Source organism: Gopherus evgoodei, chromosome 3 (genome assembly GCF_007399415.2).
Source record: "Gopherus evgoodei ecotype Sinaloan lineage chromosome 3, rGopEvg1_v1.p, whole genome shotgun sequence".
Classification (NCBI taxonomy): domain Eukaryota; kingdom Metazoa; phylum Chordata; order Testudines; family Testudinidae; genus Gopherus; species Gopherus evgoodei.
In genome coordinates, this window is record NC_044324.1 from 2,797,587 (window position 1) to 2,817,683 (window position 20,097).

The following is a 20,097-nucleotide window of genomic DNA, read 5'->3' on the forward strand; positions in this document are numbered from 1 at the left end:
GCCTGTGTCTTCACTGCAGCCATAGCGGCAGGGTTTGTGCATGGATGGCCCATGTCCCCACAGCCCCCCAGGTGACCCCAACCAGCTCCATGGAGGTGAAAGCCCCTCGTCCCCGTCTGCACTGGGACGGCTCCCTCCCTGGCCAAACACCACAGCTACTGCTGCAGGGTCACCAGAGAGTGTCTGTGTGTGTGTGAGGGGCCTGGCTGCACATGCAGTGTGTGTGTGTCTCTGTGTGTGCGTGAGTGTGTACAGGGAGGGTGTGTAAGGGGCCTGGGTACACGTGTACCGTGCGCGTGTGTGTGTGTTTTGTCTGGGTGTGTGCAGGGCGGGCGTGTGAGGGGCCTGGCTGTGCATGCAGTGTGTGTGTGTGTATGTCTGGGTGTGTACAGGGAGGGTGTGTGAGGGGCCTGCGTACACGTGTGTAATGTGTGTGTGTGTGCATGCATCCCGCAGTCTGCTGGGCGTGTGCGTGAGGGGCCTGGGTGCGTGTAGGCGTGTCTGGGCGTGTCATGTGGGTGTGTAGGGAGGAGGCCAGTTTACTACACTGCATCCTGTGTCCCTCCCTCCATCTGCACGAAGTCAGGGTTGGGAGAGATTTTCCATTGTTCCTGGGGCAGGCGGGGGGGCGGTTCTCCAGTATTCCCAGTGGGAGGGGGGCGTTTCTCTGTTGTTCCCTATGGGAGCTGCCCAGAGCTGAGCCCCTCTATGGGATGGGCCCCATCCTGGAGCCGCCTGGCTGCAGGGAGCGGTTCTAGGAATCCAGATTCGGGGGGGGGCAGGGGGGAGAAGTGAAACTCCCCAGGCCAGGGTGGGGGCCAGGCTGTGCCCCCCCCACTCAGCACTTTCACTTCCCCACAGCTGCAAGGGGAGAGTTCAGTGCCTGGCTCTGGGCGGGAGACACCTCTCCCTGCAGCGGGGAGGGGCGGGGGGGACAGACACCGTCAGGCCTGAGGGGAACTGGTGGGGGGGTTGGTGGGACAGCTGCCCCCACCCCTAACCATCTCCCCTCTCCCTGCCAGGCCATGAAGGGCAGCGGGCTGGTGGTGGGGCTGGGCCTCCTGCTGGCGGTGGGGCAGGGAGAGAAGGCGCTGGAGGCAGGTAAGGAGAGGAGACGGGGGGTGTCGGGGTGGCAGGGGGATGGCAGGGGCGAGGGTGGGGCGGCAGGAGCCTTCTCTCTGCTTTCTCTGGGCCCTGCAGCGGGTGAGACGCCCGTGGGTGCTGGGGCTGGGACGGGGGGGCACTTCACCCAGGGGCAGCTGGGCCTGTGTCCATTGTGGGGCCCCATCGGTGAGGTCGGGGAGGGGCCTATGGCTGAGGGGAACCCACCCACTGCCCCCCCCGGGGCACCACAGCAGGGCCTGCCCAGCCCTGCCCCCCAATCTGTGCCCAGCCCTGTCCTGTCCCCCCAGCTCCACCCTTTATCCCAGCCTGCCCCCAAGCCCAGCCCTGCCCCCCAATCTGTGCCCAGCCCTGTCCTGTCCCCCCAGCCCCCTCTGTATCCCAGCCTCCCCCCGAGCCCAGCCCTGCCCCCCAATCCGTGCCCAGCCCTGTCCTGTCCCCCCAGCCCCACCCTTTATCCCAGCCTGCCCCCAAGCCCAGCCCTGCCCCCCAATCTGTGCCCAGCCCTGTCCTGTCCCCCCAGCCCCACCCTTTATCCCAGCCTGCCCCCGAGCCCAGCCCTGCCCCCCAATCTGTGCCCAGCCCTGTCCTGTCCCCCCAGCCCCTCTTTATCCCAGCCTGCCCCCGAGCCCAGCCCTGCCCCCCAATCCGTGCCCAGCCCTGTCCTGTCCCCCCAGCCCCACCCTTTATCCCAGCCTGCCCCCGAGCCCAGCCCTGCCCCCCAATCTGTGCCCAGCCCTGTCCTGTCCCCCCAGCCCCTCTTTATCCCAGCCTGCCCCCGAGCCCAGCTCTGCCCCCCAATCTGTACCCTGCCCTGTCCTGTCCCCCCAGCCCCACCCTTTATCCCAGCCTGCCCCCGAGCCCAGCTCTGCCCCCCAATCTGTACCCTGCCCTGTCCTGTCCCCCCAGCCCCACCCTTTATCCCAGCCTGCCCCCGAGCCCAGCTCTGCCCCCCAATCTGTGCCCAGCCCTGTCCTGTCCCCCCAGCCCCACCCTTTATCCCAGCCTGCCCCTCAGCCCAGCCCTGCTGCCCAATCTGTGCCCAGCCCTGTCCTGTCCCCCCAGCCCCACCCTTTATCCCAGCCTGCCCCTGAGCCCAGCCCTGCCCCCCAATCTGTGCCCTGCCCTACCCTGTCCCCCAGCCCCGCCCTTTATCCCAGCCTGCCCCTGAGCCCAGCCCTGCCCCCCAATCTGTGCCCAGCCCTGTCCTGTCCCCCCAGCCCCCTCTTTATCCCAGCCTGCTCCCGAGCCCAGCTCTGCCCCCCAATCTGTACCCTGCCCTGTCCTGTCCCCCCCAGCCCCCCCTTTATCCCAGCCTGCCCCCGAGCCCAGCCCTGCCCCCCAATCTGTACCCTGCCCTGTCCTGTCCCCCCAGCTCCCTCTTTATCCCAGCCTGCTCCCGAGCCCAGCTCTGCCCCCCAATCTGTACCCTGCCCTGTCCTGTCCCCCAGCCCCACCCTTTATCCCAGCCTGCTCCCGAGCCCAGCTCTGCCCCCCAATCTGTACCCTGCCCTGTCCCCTCAGCCCCGCCCTTTATCCCAGCCTGCCCCTGAGCCCAGCTCTGCCCTCCAAGCCTCCCCCCCAGCCTGCCCTGCTTCTCCCCCTACCCCCAGCGTGACCCAGTCCAACTTGGCCTCACTCCTAGTCAAGGCTTTTGCCGTGGCAGGGCTGGCTCCTGGGTGCCCGGCTGCAGGGCGATGCATGTCTGGGGAATGGGAGTGAAGGGGGGGCGGACGTGCAGTGGGGGGCTGAGTGGTGGGGAGGGGATCTCCACAGTGGGGTGGTTGTACGGCTGGGGGGGGCTGTGTGATACCTTGCGGTCGGGGTCACTCCAATGGCCTCCCCGGTTCCCTGCAGGCTCCTGCCGGCCCCGCGCCTCCTGCCGCGACTGCATCCGCTCCCAGCCCAGCTGCGCCTGGTGCAAAGCGCTGGTAAGTGCCCGTGGGTGCTGGGGGCAGGAACGCAAGCGAGGGGATCCCCCCAGCTGAGTGCAGAGCCAGCTCACTGAGCGGCCCCACGGCCACCTCCGCCCCAGGGGAGCCCGGCTGGAGCCAGGGGCTGGGCCAGGGCAGGAGGGATCCCGCTGCCCTTGGGGGGCCTGGGATGTTCTGAGCTGGGGTTGGGGGAGTCTCCTGCTCTCCTCCCATGGCACCTCTTCTCTGGGGAGCTCCTCTCCCCTCCTCTGCTCCCAGCCCTAAGGATCTCCCCTCTCACCTCCTAGCCAGCCCCATTCTGAGCCCCAGGCCCACTCCCCATTGACCCAAGGTCCATTCACACCAGAACAGGGACCCCAGGATGCTGCCAGCCCCACTTGTCTGCCCCAGCCGGATGCCACTACACCCTGGGCTTGGAGAACAGCTCCCAGCTCCACCAGTGCCCCTCAGCCCCAGACCCCAGCCCTGGGATCCCCCCACACCTAGCTACACTAGAGCCCCTCAATCCCAACCCGCAGCCACACCTGCTATCCCAGCCCTGAGCTCTCCCCCACCCCCCCTCTGCCAGTGCCCCTCAATCCCGACCTGCAGCCCCACCTGCTATCCCAGCCCTGGGCTCCCCCAACCCCCCTCTACCAGTGCCCCTCAATCTGGACTCGCAGCCCCACCTGCTGTCCCAGCCCTGGGCACCCCCCACACCCCTATGCCAGTGCCCCTCAATCCCGACTCGTAGCCCCACCTGCTATCCCAGCCCTGGGCATCCCCCACACCCCTCTGCCAGTGCCCCTCAATCCTGACCCGCAGCCCCACCTGCTATCCAAGCCCTGGGATCCCCCCCACGCCTCCTCTGCCAGTGCTCCTCAATTCTGACCCGCAGCCCCACCTGCTATCCCAGCCCTGGGCACCCCCCACACCCCCTCTGCCAGTGCTCCTCAATTCTGACCCGCAGCCCCACCTGCTATCCCAGCCCTGGGCACCCCCCACACCCCTCTGCCAGTGCCCCTCAATCCCAACCAACAGCCCCACCTGTATCCCAGCCCTGGGCTCCCCCCCCAACACCCCCTCTGCCAGTGCCCCTGAATCCCGACCCGCAACCTCACCGGCTATCCCAGCCCTGAGCTCCCCACCATTCCTCCTCTGCCAGTGCCCCTCAATCCCGACCTGCAGCCCTACCTGCTATCCCAGCCCTGGGCTCCCCCACACCCCTCTGCCAGTGCCCCTCAATCCTGACCCACAGCCCCACCTGCTGTCCCAGCCCTGGGCTCCCCCAACCCCCCTCTGCCAGTGCCTCTCAATCCCGACCTGCAGCCCCTCCTGTTATCCCAGCCCTGGGCTCCCCCCACACTCCCTCTGCCAGTGCCCCTCAATCCCGACTCACAGCCCCACCTGCTGTCCCAGCCCTGGGCTCCCTCAACCCCCCTCTGCCAGTGCCCCTCAGTCCCAACCCGCTGTGCCCTGCTGTCCCAGCCCTGGGCTCCCCCAACCCCCCTCTGCCAGTGCCCCTCAGTCCCAACCCGCTGTGCCCTGCTGTCCCAGCCCTGGGCTCCGCCGATGCCCCTCAGCCGGGTTCTCAGACAGAAGTGACTTCTCATCCCAGCCGTGGCCTCTGATTCACCCTCGACCTTTCCTGTTCTTCCTCTGGCTTCTCACGAACCTGGTGTTTGTGAAAATAACAAGCTGAGTCACTCAGACTCAGCTCTTCGCCACCCCCAGCTCTGCCGGTGCCCCTCAGTCCCAGCCCGCAGCCCCACCTGCTCTCCCAGCCCTGGGCTCCCCCCCAGCTCTGCTGGTGCCCCTCAGTCCCAGCCCGCAGCCCCACCTGCTCTCCCAGCCCTGGGCTCCCCCCCAGCTCTGCCGGTGCCCCTCAGTCCCAGCCCGCAGCCCCACCTGCTCTCCCAGCCCTGGCCCTATCTGGCACAGGCACCCTGTAGCACTGTGGGGTTTTGGGGTTGTACAGGGGGCCTGGAGATGAATCCCCAACGTCCCTCTCTCTGGGCTCCAGCCCTCCATAGTCAGAACCTGTGCAGCCAGCGCATTACCCCGAATGCCGGGGAGCTGTGCAATCTGTGTCCAGCTGGGCCCTCCCCGGTGCGATAGGTAGGGCCCCCCATGCGGAAATCCTCTCTGGTGCGTTATCCCAGCTGGGGGGGTCCCAGTTGGTGTGTGACAGCAGCTCACCACATCCTGCCACCCAGCAGGGCAGGAAGCCCTAGGAGGCGGGGGGAATCTCAGAGCGTGAGGGGGTCGTGTAACTTAACAGCACCATCCCCATCTCTCGCCCCTTCTGGCTGAGGGGCTCCTGGTGCAGGGTAGACAGTAGAGCCAGGCACACAGGGGGAGAATGTGTGTGTGTGGAAACTGAGGCACACGGGGGCAACTTGGCAAGGCCCACACAGTGACAGTGGCAGAACTGGGAAAAGAGCCCAGGAGTCCTGCCTCCTAGCCCCCCGCACTCCAGCAGACCCATTCCCCTCCCTCAGCTGGGGATAGAACCCAGGCATCCTGCCTCTCAACCCCTGTCTGCTAACCCACTAGAACCTCCCTCAAGCCAGAGATAGAAGCCTGGAGTCCTGGGTCCCAGCCCCTCCTGCTCTAACCCACCAGACCCATTCCCCTCCCTGAGCTGGGGATAGAACCCAGGTGTCCCACCTCCCAAGCCCCTACTGTGGTTGTTCAGTTTGGTGCTGCTCTGTCCTGCAGTGAAACCTTTGCCCTCTCGAGAGCTCGTGCCATGGGGTCTGGCCAGCTCGTGCAGGGCGGCGGGGGGTGGGATTCCCGGTTGTCTGTGCAGCCTGAGTTGTGTGCCCATGGAGCACAGATCCCTGTGGGTCCCTCTGCCTCCTGGCACAGACAACCATGGCCAAGCAGACCAAGCCCTTCCCTCCCCCCTAGGCACAGCTGGGCCGAGTGGAGGAGCTGCTGGTGAGGATGGGAACGGGGGACTGTCCCCCATCTTGCCCACCAGCTCCCCTTACAGGGGGCCACACCCATGCAGGATTAAGGCTCCTATTTGCAACACTTGAGAGGGGCAGCATGAAACCCCAGTGGCCCCTCCCTGGGTGGAGTGGTAGGAACGGCTCTCAGTCATTGTCGTCCCCCCCTCCCCGCTACACCCATGCCTCCCAGCCATGAAGCTGAGCTGTGCACCCGTGTAACTGCTTGGAGAGATGGGTCAGTGCAACAAAGAGGATAAAAGACCTACTACCAGTGCTGGCTGGGGGAGCGCTTCCGTAGCTCAGGAGGACGAGGAATGTGTGTTGGGATCAGAGGGATGGGGGGTCTCAGTCCAGCTGTGTCTGTGGGGGCCGTTTGCAAAGGGCTTGGGGGGGTCGCAATGGTGAAAGCTCCCCCAAGTCCCAGACGTCCCATCCTCCACTGCTCACGCTGCGGTTTGTCACCTAATGCAACAGGAAACCATCAATGAGAAACAGACGAGATAATTGATGCCAGCAGAACGTCTTGCACGTCCTGGAGGGGGAGGGGGAAGTGGGGAATGGCCAGCAGCGGGGGGGGGTCTCTTAATAGCACCCCGTCCCTGGGGGCTTGGAACTGACCATGGGGAGCACCCCCTGCTGGGGAAAAGCATCAGGCAGGTGCCCCCTGCTGCTCTGCCAGTGGGTCCCAGAATGGGCGAGGGAGCTGGGCTTACCCAGCAGGTGCCCTGGGTGGTGTTGGCCTATGGGGATGGGAAGGGATCTCGAGGGGGGCAGCATGTTGGGGGGAACAGAATTAGGGGGAGTGCCCCCCGGCTGCTGAATCCCCCTCCCCCCTCCAGAACTTCACCAAGGTGGGCGAGTCGGACGCCACGCGCTGCGCCACGCGGGAGGAGCTGCTCCAGCGCGGCTGTGCCCTAGAGGAGGTGGTTGAGCCGTGGGGCCGGCACCAAGTCCTGGAGGACACGCCCCTGAGCGACAGCGCCGAGCAGGAGACGGTGACCCAGCTGGCACCCCAAAAGATCGCCCTGTGGCTCCGACCCGGTGGGTCCCACTGGAGGGGGGAGGTTTGTGGTTGGAACTGGGCCCCATGCCAGGCTGGGGGGAAGCGTGGTCCTGGGGCCTAGGTGGGGAGCTGGGTCTTCCCAGCCTCCTGAATCCCCTGCCTGGGGTTCCTGATGCCTGACTTGCCGGCCCAACATGCTGGTCATGTGTCCCTGCCAGTGTCACGGATCAGCCCTTTGTGGGGGTCCAAGGGCTTTGTGCAACCAGGCCATGAGGTCCTTCTGAGAGACAGAGGGTGTGTACTTAGAAATACAAGCACTGGGGAGATAGGGAGAGACAGAGGGATGTGGAGGGGATGGAAGGACAGGTATGTATGGGGGTGGGTGGGAAGACGGGGTTATGTATGGGGGTGGGTGGATGAGTGGGTAGGGGGTTGAAGGGGGCTGGGTGGGTGACTAGAGAGGTGGGTGAGTAGATGGGTTAGTGGATGGGAATGAAGGATACATGGCTGGATAGAGGGGGACAGATGGGGATGGATAGATGGGTGGATAGAGGGGTGTGTATAGGGATGGATGGAGGGGTGATGGATGGCTGAAGGGGGTGATGGGTAGGTAGAGGGGTGGGGCAGATGGATGGGTGGAGGAGTGGAGTAGACGGATGGAGTGGTGGGGTGGGTGGATGGATGGATGGGAAGAGGAGGAGGCGGTGGGAGGTAGGTAGATGGCTGGATGGGTAGGGCGGTGGGAGGTAGGTGGATGGCTGGGGGGGGATGGATAGGTGGGGGGATAGGGAGTGGGTGGGAGGTAGAAGGATGAGTGGATGAAGGGGTGGGAGATGGATGGATGGGTGGGAGGATGGGGAGGAGGTGGATAAGTGGCAGGATGGGGGGATGAAGGGGTGGGGGATGGAGGGATGGATGGATGAAGGGGTGGGGGATGGATAGATGGCAGGATGGGGGGATGAAGAGGTGGGGGATGGAGGGATGGATGGGTATGTGGATGGATGGGCGGGAGGATGGGTGGGAGGATGGAGAGGGGGTGGATAGGTGGCAGGATGGGGGATGAAGGGGTGGGGGATGGAGGGATGGATGGGTATGTGGATGGATGGGCTGGAGGCTGGGGAGGAGGTGGTAGGGAGGTGGATGGTGGGGTGGGAGATGGATGGATGGGTGGATGAAGGGGTGGGGGATGGATGGGTGAGAGGATGGGGAGGGGGTGGATAGGTGGCAGGATGGGGGGATGGATGGGTACGTGGATGGATGGGCAGGAGGATGGGAGGAGGTGGTAGGGAGGTGGATGGCTGGATGGAGGTGGATGAAGGGGTGGGGGATGATGGAGGGTGGATGAAGGGGTGGGAGATGGATGGATGGGTGGGAGGATGGGGAGGGGGTGGATAGGTGGCAGGATGGGGGAATGAAGGGGTGGGGGATGAAGGGATGGATGGGTACGTGGATGGATGGGCGGGAGGATGGGAGGAGGTGGTAGGGAGGTGGATGGCTGGATGGAGGTGGATGAAGGGGTGGGAGATGGATGGATGGGTGGGAGGATGGGGAGGGGGTGGATAGGTGGGGGGATGAAGGGGCGGGGGATGGAGGGATGGATGGGTACATGGATGGATGGGCAGGAAAATGGGGAGGGGGTGGATAGGTGGCTGGATGGAGGTGGATGAAGGGGTGGGGGATGGAGGGATGGGTGGGAGGATGGGGAGGGGGTGGATAGGTGGCAGGATGGGGGAATGAAGGGGTGGGGGATGGAGGGATGGGTGGGAGGATGGGGAGGGGGTGGATAGGTGGCAGGATGGGGGAATGAAGGGGTGGGGGATGAAGGGATGGATGGGTACGTGGATGGATGGGTGGGAGGATGGGGAGGAGGTGGTAGGGAGGTGGATGGCTGGATGGAGGTGGATGAAGGGGTGGGAGATGGATGGATGGGTGGGAGGATGGGGAGGGGGTGGATAGGTGGCAGGATGGGGGAATGAAGGGGTGGGGGATGAAGGGATGGAGGGGTACGTGGATGGATGGGTGGGAGGATGGGGAGGGGGTGGATAGGTGGGGGGATGAAGGGGCGGGGGATGGAGGGATGGATGGGTACGTGGATGGATGGGTGGGAGGATGGGGAGGGGTGGTAGGGAGGTGGATGGCTGGATGGAGGTGGATGAAGGGGTGGGAGATGGATGGATGGGTGGGAGGATGGGGAGGGGGTGGATAGGTGGGGGGATGAAGGGGCAGGGGATGGAGGGATGGATGGGTACGTGGATGGATGGGTGGGAGGACGGGGAGGGGGTGGTAGGGAGGTGGATGGCTGGATGGAGGTGGATGAAGGGGTGGGAGATGGATGGATGGGTGGGGGGATGAAGGGGCGGGGGATGGTGGGATGGATGGGTACGTGGATGGATGGGCAGGAGGATGGGGAGGGGGTGGATAGGTGGCTGGATGGAGGTGGATGAAGGGGTGGGGGATGATGGAGGGTGGATGAAGGGTCTCCCCGCAAGCCCCTGGCCTTGCAGCATGATTCCCTACTGAGCCAGGTCCTTGTCTCCCCCCCGCCCCCCCGCCCCCCCTAGGAGAGCAGCACAGCTTCTCGGTGCGATTCAAGCGAGCCGAGGGCTACCCCGTGGACGTTTACTACCTGATGGACCTGTCCTACTCCATGAAGGACGACCTGGAGAACATCAAGAAGCTCGGCAATGACCTGCTGGCTGCACTCAGGAACATCACCAAGTCAGTGAAAATTGGTACGAGGCAGCACCCCCCAGTGGAGTGATGCCCCCCGTCTCTCCTTGTGCTCCATCCCCCAGTCCCCCATGGGGTGATGCCCCCCTTTTGCCTCATGCTCCACCCCTTAACCCCTCAACGGGTAATGCCCTCCCCCATTCCTCGTGCTCTGCCCCGGCCCCCCATCGGGTGAAGCCCCCCTCCTCGTGCTTTGCCCCCCATGGGGTGATGTCACCCTGCTGTCCTCTGACTCTGCCCCCCCACCCCCGTGGGGTGATATTTCCCCCCCACAACCGCTTCCTTTCGCTTTGCTCCCCTCCATGGAGCGCAGATGGAGCCACGAGCTGTGGGAACTTGGCCCCATAGTCAGAGCTCGATGGGGCTGGGGGGCAGCAGTGGGCAAAGGCAGGGCAGAGGGTACAGGGCGGGGGACGGTAGGTCTAATGGTTAGAGCAGAGGGGGTTGGAAGCCCAGGCTCCTGGGTTCCCTTCCTGGTTCAGAGAGGGGAGTCTAGTGGTTAGAGCAGGTAGAGGCTGGGAGCCTGGACTCTTGGGTTCCATACCTCAGCCTAGGAAGGGAGGAGGATGAGAGCTTCAGTGGAGGGAGGGGGCCTGGGGTCCATCCGGCCCGGGTAGGGTCCCCTTGTGGCGACTGTGGGGCTGGCGCCTGAATCCAGCACCGCCTCTGCCCCGTCAGGCTTCGGCTCCTTTGTGGACAAGACGGTCCTGCCCTACGTCAGCACGGTGCCCGCCAAGCTGCGGAACCCCTGTCCCGACCGCTACGAGCAGTGTGACTCGCCCGTCAGCTTTCGCCACGTGCTGCCGCTCACCGACAACGCCAGCGAGTTCGAGAGCCGCGTGAGCCAGCAGCGCATCTCAGGCAACCTGGACTCGCCCGAGGGCGGCTTCGACGCTATCATGCAGGCGGCCGTGTGTGAGGTGAGCCGCCGGGGGGCTGGGTATAGGTGGAGGCAGTAGCCATGGGCTCTGAGCGGTGGTGGTGGGTGCGTGTTGGGGAGGGGGTGTCCGGCTGTTGGGCATTCCCTGCCTTTTCATTGGCTCCCAGTATGTGCACGGCTGTGTGAGTGCACAAGTGTGCAAATGGGTGTGTACATGCACATCGCTGCCAGGGGGTGTGCATGACTCTGTGTGTGTGCAAATGGGTGGGCATATGCACCTCACTGCCAGGGAGTGTGTGTTTCTGTCTCTGGGTGTGCGCATGCACACACACACACACGTGTATGTGTGCATTGATGCCAGGGTGTGCATTAGTGTTGGTGTGCACCTGGCTGGGTGTGAGCACACGTGTGATTGGCTCTGTGCGCATGTGCACATGTGTGCTCAAAGGGTGTGACTGCACATGGGGGATGTGCACGCACGGGTTCTGTGAGCACAAGTGCACATAGGAGGGTGTGCATAGCGGGGGGGCAGGTGCTCACACATCTGTGCACGTGCACGTGGGTGTGTATGTGTACATTGCTGCAAGGGGTGTGTGAGCAAAAGTGCCCGCGTGTGCCCGTGGGTCTGGGTAGATGCAGGGGGCGTGCAGGCTGGAGGGACCAGTGGGTGGCCCCTGTACCTGCTCACCCGCACCCCCATTCCCCACCCTACCAGGAGCAGATTGGCTGGCGGAACGTGACACGCCTGCTGGTCTTCACGTCAGATGACGTCTTCCACACAGCAGGGGATGGCAAGCTGGGTGGCATCTACCTCCCGAATGACAACCAGTGCCACCTCGACACGGACGGCCTCTACAGCAAGAGCCACATCTACGTAAGTCCCCCCCCAACGCCCCGTTCGGGGCCCCTTGGGGGGCAATCGAGACAGCCCCTGCAGCACCCTGCACCCAGCTGGGGGAGGTTGGGATGAGGACGGGGGGAAATGCGCATGCCCTGTAAAAGAGAGGGGTGCAGTCGGAGCCCAGGATCGGCTGCCTGGATGCCAGGGTTCTGTGCCTGGGTCTGAGAAGGGAGCGTCGTCTAGTGGTTTCAGCAGTGGGAACTAGAATGCCTCTCACCCAGAATGATCTTAGCCTTTTCGGCAGATGTCCTGTATTGAGTCTGTGATCCCTGCAAACCCCCACATGATTTGTCAGCAGTGACTCCCTACCCTGTTTGGAGTCATGCATTTGATTTTTCCTTCCTACGCAAAGCACTTTGCATTTCCTCTTGTTGATTTCAGACCCAGCCTCCCATTTGAATTCTCATCTTGTCCTCCAAAGTGCTTGCAACCCCTCCCAGCTTGGTGTCATCGGCAAATCTCATACACTGCTCTCCACTCCCTTAGCCAAGGCACTAGTGAAAATATTGAGACCCCCGCAGCTCTGCCCTCCCTGTTTGACAGCGAACCATCCACAGCTACTGTTGGAGGCTGGGCTTTCACCCACCTTATAGTAATTTCACATAGCCCGCCGTCTTCCTGGTGTGCACGTGAGACTGTGTGAGAAGCCGTATGAAAACCAAGTGACGGCGTGTTGACAGCTTCTCCCATCCATCAAAGAAGGAAGTGGGATGGATTTGTTCTTGACAGATCCGGGCTGGCTATTCCTCAGTATCCTAGTATCCCCTTGCCGCTTACTTGTTTCGTAATTGAGGCCAGCTGCTTTCCAAGGGTCGAAGTTAAGCTGACTGGTCTGTAATTCCCCAGGGGCCTCTGTTCCTGTTTAAAGCCCACGGCCCTTCTCCAGGTACCTCACTTGGCCTCCGTGGCCTCTCGGAGTTAATCGCGATGGGTTATGAGTGCATCAGCTAATTCCTCAGGGCCGGCCGCCCCTGGGTTCCGTTCCTGATGCGGGGAGGGAGGAGGGGTCAGAGCCCGGACTCCTGGGTTCCACTCCTGCTTGGGCTGGCAGTGCTGCGTGGTGACAGGTGGGCGCTGCCTCTCGTTGCAGGATTACCCCTCGGTCGGGCACTTAGCCCAGGTGCTCTCAGCCTCTAACATCCAGCCCATCTTCGCTGTCACTGGCTCCACACTGCCTGTGTACCAGGTGAGGGCGGGGGCAGGCTGGGGGTGGAGCTGGGGGGGGGCAGAGCGAGGAGCTCACTCACTCACCCGGCCTCTACCCCCCTCCAGGAGCTGAGCAGGCTGATCCCCAAGTCGGTGGTGGGGGAGCTGAAGGAGGACTCCAGCAACGTGGTGCAGCTGATCTCTGATGCCTACAATGTGAGAGGGAGGGGCAGCTGGGGGGGGGTGGGGGGGAATGATGGCATGTAATGGGGGTGGGGCTGAAGGTTTTGAGGGATCCTTGCTGCCCCCCACAGGACCCCTAGCACCTCCCCCAGTAACCAGCATATCCCTGCAGAGCCCCCTCTGGCCTGGGCACCCCATGCAGGGTCTCCTTGACACTTGGGGGGGAGGGGGAGGGGCTGGGTGGGGGTGTGGCCTAGCGGTCAGAGCAGTGGGGCCTGGGAACCAGGAGGGCAGGTGGAGGGGCTGACTACCCAGCCAGCTGGGGGCTTGGAGGGGCTGGGTGGGTGGTAGGAGCCGGGGTGGGCATGGGCTGGCTGGAAGCTGCAGGGGCAGGTGGGGTGGGTAGCCAAGGAGGGTCCCTGCAGCCCAGGGTCTGTGGCTCCTGGACGGCTCCCTGTGCCCCTCTCCCCCCAGAGCCTGTCGTCCACGGTGAACCTGGAGCACTTCCAGCTCCCGCCTGGCGTGAGCGTGGCCTACGAGTCGCACTGCGAGGACGCCACCCGCTCCCTCGGGGGCCACAGTGGGGTCTGCTCCGGCGTCCGCATCAACCAGCTGGTGAGCCCCACCCCACACCGAGCCCTGCCAGGCTCTGGGGATCCCCGGCTGAGCTGCCCCCATGGCCTGGCTCTCCTCCCCACCCTGACACCCTGGGGTGGGGGAGGGCAACCCAGCCCAATCCCTCAATTGGGCTGCCAGGCTTGGAGGCCAGGTTTGTCCTGGGCAGTGTTAGGACAGCCTGACCCCCTGCGGGGGGCTGGGTGGGGTGGGGAGAGAGGACAGGCCAGCTCAATGGGGGGAGGGGGGCTAGGGTAGCCCAGGGAGTGGAGGGGGCTGGGGAGATCAGTGAGGGAGAGGGCAGGCTGGCTCGGGGGGGGGCAGAGAAGTGGGTCTGGGGAACCTGAGGAGGGGAGGGGCAGGCTGGCTCAGTTGGGGGGGGCTAGCTGGGAGGGGAGGAGGCTGGGAAGCCTGGGGAGGGCAGGGGGCAGGCTGTCATGGGAGAGGGGTGCTGGGGAGGTTGGGGAGGGAAAGGGGCAGGCTGGTTGGGGGGGTAGGGGGGCTGAAGAGCCCAGGGAGGGGGGCAGGCTAGCTGGGGAGCCTGGGGAGGGGAAGGGGTAGGGTGCCTCGGGGGGGCGGGGACTGGAGCTGAGGAGCCCAGGAGGGGAGGAGGCAGGCTGGCTAGGAGATGGGGGAGTCGGGCTGGGGAACCCGGGGTGGGGAGGGGAGAGGGGCTGGGGCGCCGGGTGTGGGGAGGGGGCAGGCTGGCTCAGTGAGGGGCTGGGGGCTGGGGACAGGCCAGCTCAGTGGGATGTGAGTGGGTGTCTTTGCTCTGGGCCTTGTGGCAGAGCAGGCTTGGGGCTGGGGGTGTTTACCCCTGCCCCATGTGCCCGTCTCCCCCAGGTGAGTTTCACGGTGACGGTGCAGGCCGACACCTGCCTGGAGGGGCCGCAAAGCTTTGCGCTGCGGGTGCTGGGCTTCACCGAGGAGGTGCATGTGGAGCTGCAGACGCTGTGCGAGTGCCCCTGCGACAAGCCGGAGCCCCACGCCACCCACTGCAGCGGGGGCCATGGTACCCTCACCTGCGGGGTCTGCAGGTAAAGCCCTGCCCAGACGCTGGGAGGGGACAGGACAAGGGGCATACCGGCACACGGGGATGGGGACAGGCGGTTGGGGGGCATACTGGTGCAGGGGGATGGGGGCAGATGGATGGGGGGGCATACTGGTGCCAGAGGAGTGGGGGCGGACGGATGGGGGCAGATGGATTGAGGGGCATACTGGTGCAGATGGATGGGGGCAGACGGATGGGGGCAGATCGGCGCAGGGGGATGGGGGCAGACGGATGGGGGCAGATCGGCGCAGGGGGATGGGGGCAGACGGATGGAGGCAGATCGGGGTAGGGGGAACAGACTGCTCAGCAGAGTGGGGTGGGGAGCCTGGCCTAGTGTGGGGCTGGGCTGCAGGGAGTTGTGGGCATCCCAGCTGAGTGGGGAGGGGCACTGGGGGCAGCCCAGAAGGGGGGGGAGGTAGGAGGGGGCCGCTAGGATATGTGCGTGTGTGTTGGTGGAGCTGCAGGCATCTTGGCCCAGTGGCTGGGGGGGAGGGTAAGAGGCCCCCCCACCCATGTTCCCTTGCCCCCCACCTTTCCTTGCAGCTGCAGCCCCGGCCGCGTGGGCAAGCTGTGTGAGTGTGAACTGGCGGAGGCCACGGACCTGGAGGCGGGGTGCCGGGGCGGGAACGGCACGGGCCCCATGTGTAGCGGGAAGGGGCAGTGCGTGTGCGGGCAGTGCCAGTGCAACAGCAACGTGCGAGGGCAGCACTGCGAGTGCGACGACGCCAGCTGTGAGCGGCACAACGGGCAGCTCTGCGCAGGTCAGGGGGGCACCGGTGGGCTGGGGGGGGGCTGGATTGCTAAATTACGAGCTTTGACAGCTCCTGCCTCGTCCCATGGGACAATGGCGGGAGGAGTGAATGAGAGGAAAGGGTGGAGGGTGGCTGCCGGGTATGTGCAAGGTGAAGGCGGGATAGAGAGAGGGGACGGGGTCAGGGGGCCAGGTTGGCTCCCAGACAGGAGCAGGTGCTCGCCCAGGCTGAGGGCACCCTGTCCCCCTCCCCCCACCGCAGGCCAGGGTCGGTGCCAGTGTGGGAGTTGCTTCTGCAATGAGGGCTACACAGGCAGTGCCTGCGACTGCAGCCTGGACACCCGCGCATGCCTGCAGGACGGTGTGGAGTGCAGCGGGCACGGGAGCTGCATCTGCAACAAGTGCCAGTGCCAGCCGGGCTACTTCGACCGGCTCTGCAGCCGGTGCCCGAGCTGCCGGACCCCCTGTGAGGAGCATCGGTGAGCAGTGGGCAAAGGGCAGCGCTCGGGATGGAAGCTAAGCCCTGGGTGCAGCCCAGGGTGGGAGCCTGTCAATGCCCTAAGGCCAGGGGAGAGGCCAGGTGGGGTGGGTCTGGTTGGCAGAAGGTGGCAGGTTGGGGGGGCAGCAGCAAGTGGTAGCAGGGGCTGGGAGCAGACAGGGTGGCTCAGGACAGTGTGTATGGGGGGGGAATGGACAGTGGGAGGGGGCTGGCTTGGGTTGGTGGACAGGGTAGTGCAGGCAAGGGGGACCCTGGAGGGGCCAGCTGACTGGAGCCGTCTTGCTGGCAGGGACTGCGCCGACTGCCAGGCCTTCAGGATGGGCCCGCTGAGCCAGAACTGCAGCGTCGCCTGCAACCACACCGTGGCCATGCTGGTGCCCGAGGCCACTGTGAACGAGCAGTGGTGCAAGGAGAAGACAGACGATGGGCGGATCCTGATCTTCCTGATTGAGGGCACGGAGGGGGGCAAAGTTCCCCTGAAGGTGAAAGACAAGGATGGTGAGCACTGGGGGGGTAGGAGCCAGGGATGATGAGCACCAGTTGGGGTTGGGTGTGGGGTTTGGGTAGAGGGGGTGGCATGGGGCAGGCTAGGGGCTGGGCACTATGCCCCAGGAAGGGCAGGCAGCAGGGAGAGAGGGGCCTAGTGTGGGCCAGAAAGGGGGAGGCCAACCAGTGAGCTGGGAGGAGGCAGTGAGACCAGGGAGGGAGAGTTACCCTGCAGGTAACCTCCCCTGAACCCTGAGACGCATCCCCAGAGCTGCAGGGTTGCTGGGGTGGAGGTGGGATGCTACTGCAGGCTTCACTCAGGCCCGTGTTCTTCCTCCCTTCCTCGTAGCCGTCGCTGACCGGACCTCCATGTTTGTGCTGGGCGTGGTCCTGGGCATCGTACTCATCGGGCTGCTGATCATCATCGGCTACCGCATCTCGGTGGAGATCCTGGACCGGCGGGAGTACATGCGCTTCGAGAAGGAGCGGGAGCGGGCCAAGGGGAACGAGGTCAGGGCCCCACCCTGCTATCCACTCCTCCCACTGGCAGCTCCTTCCCCCTTGCCTGGCCCATTCAGCCCTTGGCCGCTGCGTTACTGACACAGGGCCGGTCGGAGGAAGTGGGCTGAGGCTTGGGACCAGATGGGAGCCAGCGAGCTCCCTCACGCTGCGGCCATCCAGTCCCAGCACCTGGGCAGCTTCCCAGGGCCCAAAGGCTCCCTCCCTTCTTCCCCATGTGCTGGAGCCTGTATTCCCTGTGTCACAAAACCTGGCAGCTGAGGACGTTCCAGTTCAGTGCTGCCTGAGACCAGGCTGGAGTGGGACAGTCGTCTCCTCTCTGGGCCAGGCTCCCAGCAGGATCCGGCTCATCAGCCCCAGATCCAGCTACTTGTCCTAGGCCAGCAGGAACAGACCCCAGGTTCCCTGAGGCCTGCGGCCTCCCCTTTGATTCCAGGAACCTCTCTGCCCTCCCAGGTCAACAACCCGCTCTTCCAGAGTGCCACCACCACCGTCATCAACCCCAGGTACAACGAGGACTGAGGCACCAGCCCAGCTACCAGCGGCATGGGCCCCCAGATGCTACGCTCTCTAGGCAGCCCCCGGCCCCCCCGAGCTTGACTGGAAGAGAAGGTGCAGGCAGAGGGCCCGCTGCTCGGCAGAATCTCACACTGCTACCCGCTGCCAAACAGGCCCATGGGGACGTGCCTGCTTGTGCTGCCATTTGTTACTAGAGGAGCAGGATGCAGCCGTGGCTCTGTCCTGGGGCCTTTCCCAGCCCAAGGCCTCCCTGCTTAAGTAGGCTCACCCTGTCCCCGCCTTCTCCTGGCAGGCCCTGCCCAGAGCCTGCTGCTTCTGTGCCCCCCAGTGTGTCCGTCAGCAACGCCCCGCGCCAGGAGAGCACAACCTGCTGCCCACACCCAGCAGAAGAGCTCTGGGCTAGCAGGAAGGGCCGGGGTACAGAGCACCGAAGCCCTGCTTTTGAGGGCTTTGCTCCAGGCCACAAGGGGAGCACTGTAGGGCAGAGCAGATCTAGGGGAAACTCATGGCCACCCAGGGGGCGGGGAGGTAATTGGAGCAGGGCCCTGCAGCCAGGGGCGGCTGTGTATTTTGCCACCCCAAGCACAGCAGTCAGGCGGCTTTTGGCAGTGTGCCTGCAGGAGATCAACCGGTCCTGCGCCTTCAACTTACCTGCCGCCGAATTACTGCCAAAACCATGGGACCAGCGGACCTCCCACAGCAACGCCGCCGAAGGCAGCCTGACTGCCACCCTTACGGGAACCAGCAGGCCGCCCCCCGGGGCACAGGTGGTGCACTGGTGCCTGGAGCTGCCCCTGCCTTCAGCACCAGAAGAGAAGCAGCAGGCGTAGTCCCTCCTGCCAGCTGGGATCAGAAGCACAAAGCCAGTGAAACCCCACTGTGAACCATGCTGGGAGCCTCTCTATCTCCTCCAGCACCCTCGAGGCTCTCAATCCCCCGCCCCCCCCCCCCGCCAAGGCACTGCCTCCCCACGTTGCTGGGTGAATACAGAGAGGAATAAAGGGCTGAGGCAGCAGCCAGCTCAGCTCTTGCTGATGTTTTATTGTGTGCTGCCACTGACGCATCGTTTCCTCAGAGATCCAGGAAGGTACGATGAAGGGAGCAAAATACAGACAGGCTGGGGGAAATTCGCTGGGATGCATTTGGCCCAGGTGTAAAGCAGGTTGAGCCTCTCTCTCTCCCCCCTAAACCATTAACCAAAACCAGTGTTTTCACAAACAAAAACAGTCCGAGCAAAGTGTGGGCAGGAGGAATACTTGCTCCCTTCCTCCCTAATTAGCTGAGAATCAGTTGCTCACACCCTTACGCCCTCTGTGTACAAGGCAACCAGCCCGCCTCTCCCCAGGCCCTGCCCTGTGCTCTCACCAGCTGTCCTTGAGGAGGGCACCTGGGGCTACTCCACATCTCCTGCCCCGAATGCAGGGACTGAACCAAGCCCTAGTGACTCTCGCAGCAGGAGCCTTTATGCTTGAAGCTAAAGGTTCAGGCCCCCTGGCTTAAGGGCAGTAGGAGGAAAACCTCTCTGCCCAGGCTAGGAGGGGGGAGCTGGGTTAGCACCAGGAAAACTGGTACCTGTGTGTAGCTAATGGGGCCCTAGGGTTGAAATGAACAGGTGTGGGATTGTTCCCAGCCCCGGAGGGGTGCCCATATGGGGTCTGGTGATAAGAGAAAGTCTGGAAGGAGGTTGTGAGCATTTCCTCATTTTGGCAGCTTCCCATGCTCAAAAGCAGAACCTCCCTGCAACCGCGTCTGCTTTCCTGACACAAACAAGTGTCAGCTCCCACATACAGGGGTGTGGGGGAAAAACCCACCCAGTGCCAGGAGAGCCAGCTCCAGCTGCAGGCTGCTGCTCCGCAGTCCATGGGAGAGCGAAGGGCCCAGCTCAAGAGGCCCCGGCAGCAGAGGGGCAGGGAGGGCCCCGTAGGACAGAGGCTGCAGTGGTGGAAGACATTGAGCAAAACTTTCCCCTTGCAGAGCTGGCACTCAGAATCAACGGGCAATGCCACCCAGTCACAAACTGCACGTACGGCCACATCCTGTTACACCGTTGACAAACGCAAGGTGACGATTAAACCCAGAAATTGCAACAGTGCGTCACAACAGTGCTCCTGCCTGACAGTGATTACGGCCCCCGGAGGCCATGCCAGACCCTCTCACAGATAACTCGTCAACGACCGGCCAAAGACCCAGCAGCTGTCTTCTAATCCCCAGCCACGCACTGCACCGTATGTCCAAACCCCCCAGGATGGCTGAGACGCACCATCCCCAGCCCTAGCTCCTGGAACCACATTAGTATTCACATTAACTGACCCCAACCACCGTATCTTGTGGCAGAAAGTTCCATGGGTTAATTAAAATCCATAGGTACCATGGTGACAGCAGATTTTTGACCCTTTAGCTGCTTGGGAGAAGTTCTTGGTGTGCTGAAGCTCAGAAGCCAAGATTGTGTTATTTGTTGGCTGTCTTGTAGCACAAAGGGCTTCTCGGTGTGACCGCATTTTCCAGCATGACTAGTGATTGCAGGCATTCAACCCTGGACCTTTTAACGGGGTCTGATGTCCAGAACATGGAGCATTTTCTCTCTCAAAGCAAGAGCCCTCAAAAGAGCCAAAGTTCCCAAAAACCACTACTCCCCTTTTTCATAACCCTTGACTGTCTGCTATTCGGGCTTTTTTCTTTTTGGCTGCACTGCTGCTCAGACCAGGATCCGAGGCCTAAGAGTGAACTGAGATAAGGAGCAGAACAGAGTTTAGAAAAGAAAAAAAAACCACAAGATTTTATTTAAATACTCTAAATAGGTCACAAAGGAACAGACACCACAC

At 63.7% G+C, this 20,097-nt stretch overlaps 1 protein-coding gene across 1 annotated transcript; it reads left to right on the top strand.

Annotated features, from left to right (window-relative positions):
* Positions 1–1,064: 1,064 nt before the first annotated feature.
* Positions 1,065–17,998, top strand: ITGB7 (integrin subunit beta 7). Its single transcript, XM_030554502.1, has 15 exons — positions 1,065–1,101; positions 2,980–3,053; positions 6,832–7,033; positions 9,557–9,727; positions 10,404–10,645; positions 11,321–11,479; positions 12,597–12,692; positions 12,779–12,868; positions 13,310–13,450; positions 14,294–14,487; positions 15,045–15,262; positions 15,515–15,731; positions 16,041–16,249; positions 16,587–16,747; positions 17,213–17,998. The coding sequence occupies exons 4-15, from the start codon at positions 9,625–9,627 to the stop codon at positions 17,276–17,278; spliced, it is 1,896 nt and encodes a 631-aa protein (XP_030410362.1). The 5' UTR covers positions 1,065–1,101; positions 2,980–3,053; positions 6,832–7,033; positions 9,557–9,624; the 3' UTR covers positions 17,279–17,998.
* Positions 17,999–20,097: the final 2,099 nt, after the last annotated feature.

Coding starts and splice junctions, on each gene's coding strand:
- ITGB7 (XM_030554502.1), top strand. CDS start 9,625: ATGGACCTGTCCTACTCCATGAAGGACGACCTGGAGAACATCAAGAAG. Junction 10,646..11,320: donor TGCAGGCGGCCGTGTGTGAG/GTGAGCCGCCGG, acceptor CCACCCTACCAG/GAGCAGATTGGCTGGCGGAA. Junction 15,732..16,040: donor ACCCCCTGTGAGGAGCATCG/GTGAGCAGTGGG, acceptor TCTTGCTGGCAG/GGACTGCGCCGACTGCCAGG.